Here is a 4,776-nt window from a genome sequence, read left to right on the forward strand (position 1 = left end):
GCATTGAAATTCATGCTTCCAAAAATGCTCTGATATCATTATTATCTTTTTGACAGCATGAATCAAACACAAGATAAATGCGATAACTCACAGTGATCTCCCGAGAAGAAATTGAAGAAGCTGATGGATGTCACTGTCGTTGGAAGCGTGATCACGGACCGGAAAGCTCTTCGAGTTTCACGAGCCAAATCCCTTTCCTCTCGGATGTTCTCTTTTGCCCACCGTCGCTTCCATTGCGTGCACTCTGATCACCGACGCCTAATCCTGCTGGATTGTTCTTGGACACTTCATTATATAAGAAGCAAGTATCGGTTACAAATTGATATTTTGATGGAACTTATTGGAGGGAGATGAAGGTGAATGAACACCCCTTCATCTTTCTAACATTGTAACTAATATAACGTCCTAGAGAGTTAGGATGGACACTACATCAATGGTCCATTTCCTCGAAGAAGCTCGTAGAAACATATGAAGGGTTGCAGTTTTTGGGCTCCGATGTTGCAGAGGCCAAAGCATCAAAGATCTTAGCTAGGTTGGGGAGGAGATGTTGTGTCATCCGACCAAGTCATTCAGGGGAGGATGGAGGATGAGGATATCCTTGGCCATAGCTCTCTTTGTGCAGCCAACTTTGTTACTTCTGGATGAGCCTCCAAACCATCTTAATCTCCGAGTCATACTATGGTTAGAGGAGGTCACGTCATCCAAATCAACAATTTTTTATATTAGAAAACAAATGTGTGATTCAGTCAAGCCAGGAAGAGAAGGGTAATTATCACGACGTTCTACTCGTCGAAGGATGGACGAGGATTTCCAAAGTAAATAGATTTTGTCAATTTGGTATTAAAATGATCTTCCTTCTAAATTATAGAAGTCGTGGATGAATTCTTTTTAACTTGGAGTTACTAATGTAGAAGAATTTGAAGATTATTATTATTATTATTGATAATTTTTATTCTTTTGATGTTTTAGGTATTTTTAGAAATTTTTATCTTTTATGTTTTTTGGATTGTAATTTATTTAGAAATTTTAGAATTGTGAATTTGTACAAGATATGAATTTAGCTCATATTAGAATTTCTTTCCTTTTTTTTTGATTTCACGATCTAAAATTTATATAAACATCTGTTTAACTATTTGAAGAATTATTCTTTATTTTTAATAAAGTTTTTTTCGGTAAAACTTAGATAATGATGATTTTCTCTTTGTTTTTAGCAGTTTCACTTTTACCTTCTCCTCACCCCCTTCTTATTAGCTCGTAAAATAATTACTATCCTATCTAGCGTTATGAAGATATAATATTGTTCAAACCTCTCTGAGTATTACTCTTCAATCTATCAACTTATTAAGTGTGTTACTCCATAGAAATCTCTATAATGAAAAAATATCTCTTTCTAGAAGTGGAGAAACATTGTACAATTTTTTTTTTTACTTTTCTCTTTGACAAAAGATTAATAATTAAGATACATGAGAAAGTAACAATTGAAAAAAAAACAAAGAATGAACCTTTCTAAAAACGAATCTCCTTCTAAATGGTCTAAAGCACATGAAAAATGAAGTAGAGAATGAAGTTTTAGAGTATGTGATTTATTGCTCCCTTATTAGTTGCAATCTAGATGACTTAAATCTACTTAAATTGTCCCTTAGTTGACCAAAATGTAGACCTCATAGGCTTATCCGCAATGATTGTTTCTTTTTCGGTTGGCTCAAATCTTCGACTAGTAGCATCAAGTAATTCAATCGGATAATAATTAACTTATTTATCCAATAATTTTATCTTCAATCAATTCAACATGATTTTCAATTAGTTCAACCTCTATTAGTTAATAATACATGGATTATTATGTGGGATTTTTGTCTGACGACTTTATCTTTAATTGACTCCATCTCTCGTCAACCAACTGACTTGGAAAAATATATAACCTTTTTTTGTTGATGACTCAACTCCAACGATTCAATATGAATTTCAATTAGCTCATTAACCTCTATCAGTTGATTCAAATGGATTATTATGTGATATTTTGGTCTAACGACTTTATCTTTAATTGGCTCAATCTCTGCTTAACCATGCAACACACCTAGAAAAATATATAACCTTTTTATTGATGACTCAAACTCCAATCGAATCCCAATCGACTCGGGTCGTTTGTCGTACACCTTATTAGGCAAAGAATAAATCTTGATTATTTTGATTAACTGAACTTCAGTTACTCGGTCAACTCAATCAACTTTAGTCGATTAATTGAATTACAATATGTAAATTGTTCTCCCCCCCCCCCCCCCCCATCTGACACCGCACCCCCTCTCCCATCATCTCTCTCCCTGTCAAATGACAGTTTTACCCTTTCTTTTTTCTTTATTTTTTAAATTTTATTTAATTTTATTTTTTTAATTAATTTTATTTATTATTTTTTCATAATACTTATATATTTTAAAATTTTATTGAATTTTTATTTGGTTTTATTTTTTAATTAATTTTGTTTATTATTTTGTAACTTTCTTTAATTTTTATTTAATTTTATTTTTTAATTAATTTAATTTAGTATTTTTTGTCATCAATACTTATATATTTTTAAATTTTATTTAGTTTTATTTTTTAATTAATTTTGATTATTATTTTTAAAATTTTATTTAATTTTATTTTTTAATCAATTTTATTTATTAGTTTTTATAATTTTTTTCAAAATACCCTCTCCTTTAAATTATGCATCTTCAACTCTTGACATATATCAGAACCTCCATTCCCTTTAAATTACCTCTCTTCTATCTGTAATATATGTTAAAATTTCTCATCCCTTTAAATTACTCCCCTTTCAACTCTTGACACACTCCCTTTAAATTATCCCATTCCAACTCTTAACATATGTCAAAATTTTTCATCCCTTTAAATTATTGTACTTTCAACCCTTGACACATGTTAAAATCTTTCATCCCTTTAAATTATTTCACTTTCAAATCTTGACATATGTCAGAACTTTTCACTCTCTTTAAATTACACCCTTCAATCCTTGACATATGTCAAAATACCCCTCTCCCTTTAAATTACCCCTCCAACACTTGACACATATCAGAACTTTCTCTCTTCTTAAATTACCCATCCTTTAAACTTCAAGTGTTGATAACTCTTAAAATCTATAACAAAAAATAAACAAAAATTATAAATATATAATAACAAATTATTAAAAAAATAAAATTGATAAAAATTTTAAAAACAGATTAAAAACAAAAAATAAACAAAACTTAAAAAAAACAGGAAAACGAATAAAGAACAAAACTAAAACAAATAAAACAAATAAAAGAAAAGGATAGAAACGGAAGAAAATTAGAATAAGAAGTGAGGTCGGAAAGAGGGATATGTAGAGGAGGTGCGAAAAGCAGCCCTCTTACAATATATGCGCTCGACTGAAATTAGAATAAAATATTATTATTTTCTAGTAGACCATCTCATCAAGTTGTCTTCAATTATTCATTACATATTGACGTCGACTGACATAAAAAATTATAACACAACATGCTAGCAGACAGTAGTGACGCTACTGCTGGCTTTCTTATTCCAACATATATAGCATGCATGAACACGAAAGCAGGTTTCTAGTAGTTGTTGTCGGTCCAGAACTGCGCCTGGAGCCAGTCAACAAGGTTTTTGTCCACTTGGAAAGCCTTGGCGAGCACATCATCAGAAATAGGCGGCTGCGACCCGAACACAGCGTTGGCGATAGTGATGACGCCTGGGTTTTGGCTACTGAGACCGGCGAACGCGATCGCATTAGTTTTCCCTGTGTTAAACTGGAAGTGGATGAGGCCCTCCGGGAACACAAACACATCACCCTTTCTCAGATTCTTGGTGAATAGGCGGTTGCCGCCGCCGTTGAGGTTGGAGGTCACAAAGCCAACGTAGAGCTCTCCTTCTATCACGGCGAGGATCTCCGTGGCGCGTGGGTGGGTGTGAGGAGGGTTGAGACCATTAGGCCCATAGTCAATGCGAACCAAGGAGATGCCGAGCGTGTTCAACCCGGGGATTTGGTTCACGTTTACGGGGGTGACATTAGAGCGAAGGTAGTTGTTGGTATCGCCGGGCCTATCAAGGCCGCTACGGAAGAAGTCTTCCGCTCTCACGTCGTCCGCGTTCTTGCATGGAAATCCATTTACGAATACTGCCAATTAAAATATCGATTTATATAATACTGGAGAGGAACGATTTTGTTAAACGATCGTGATAAAAGTTAAATGCATGCAAACCCTTTGATTGAAGATCGGCGACGCAGAAGTCCTGCAGGGGACTAGGATCGGAAGCCAATATTGCACTGCAGGAAGCCAAGGCAAGCAGTGCAATGAGGAGGAGTTTAACAGCCATGCCTAGCTTGAATTCTTAGCGCTGGAGGTTAATGGTGAATGCATTGAGAGCTCAGAGGTGATGGGTTTATATAGAACAGATGCGGGTAACTAGCTAGGTTTGAAATGTTCTTACCTGAGATATCAAGTTGAAAAGTCTATTACGGTGGCTTAATTTCCTTCTGCTGCAGTCAATGCTTATAGTCTTCACCTGCTCCTTATTTATCATCTACTCTGATGAACTTTATTTGTTAAAACACGTCCATCACCAAGGTAAACGTTTCTTGGCATGTGACACGACCCAATCAAAATCCAACTAACATGTCAACCATGACGAGATGCTACCAAATAGCAGGAAAATAACCCTAAGGATGAGTACAACTCCATGCACGAGAAAGGACAATAATTTGATTACTTACTTACCTGCAACTTTTCTATTTTGAATAAT

General features: G+C 34.4%; 1 protein-coding gene across 1 annotated transcript; it reads right to left on the reverse strand.

The window, feature by feature from the left end:
* Positions 1-3,399: 3,399 nt before the first annotated feature.
* LOC121967193 (putative germin-like protein 2-2) lies at positions 3,400-4,397 on the reverse strand. The gene is made up of 2 exons (XM_042517266.1): positions 4,236-4,397; positions 3,400-4,150 (listed from the first exon to the last, which is right to left on the reverse strand). The coding sequence occupies exons 1-2, from the start codon at positions 4,348-4,350 to the stop codon at positions 3,588-3,590; spliced, it is 678 nt and encodes a 225-aa protein (XP_042373200.1). The 5' UTR covers positions 4,351-4,397; the 3' UTR covers positions 3,400-3,587.
* Positions 4,398-4,776: the final 379 nt, after the last annotated feature.

The sequence above is a fragment of the Zingiber officinale genome, chromosome 3B, assembly GCF_018446385.1.
Source record: "Zingiber officinale cultivar Zhangliang chromosome 3B, Zo_v1.1, whole genome shotgun sequence".
Taxonomy (NCBI): Eukaryota; Viridiplantae; Streptophyta; class Magnoliopsida; order Zingiberales; family Zingiberaceae; genus Zingiber; species Zingiber officinale.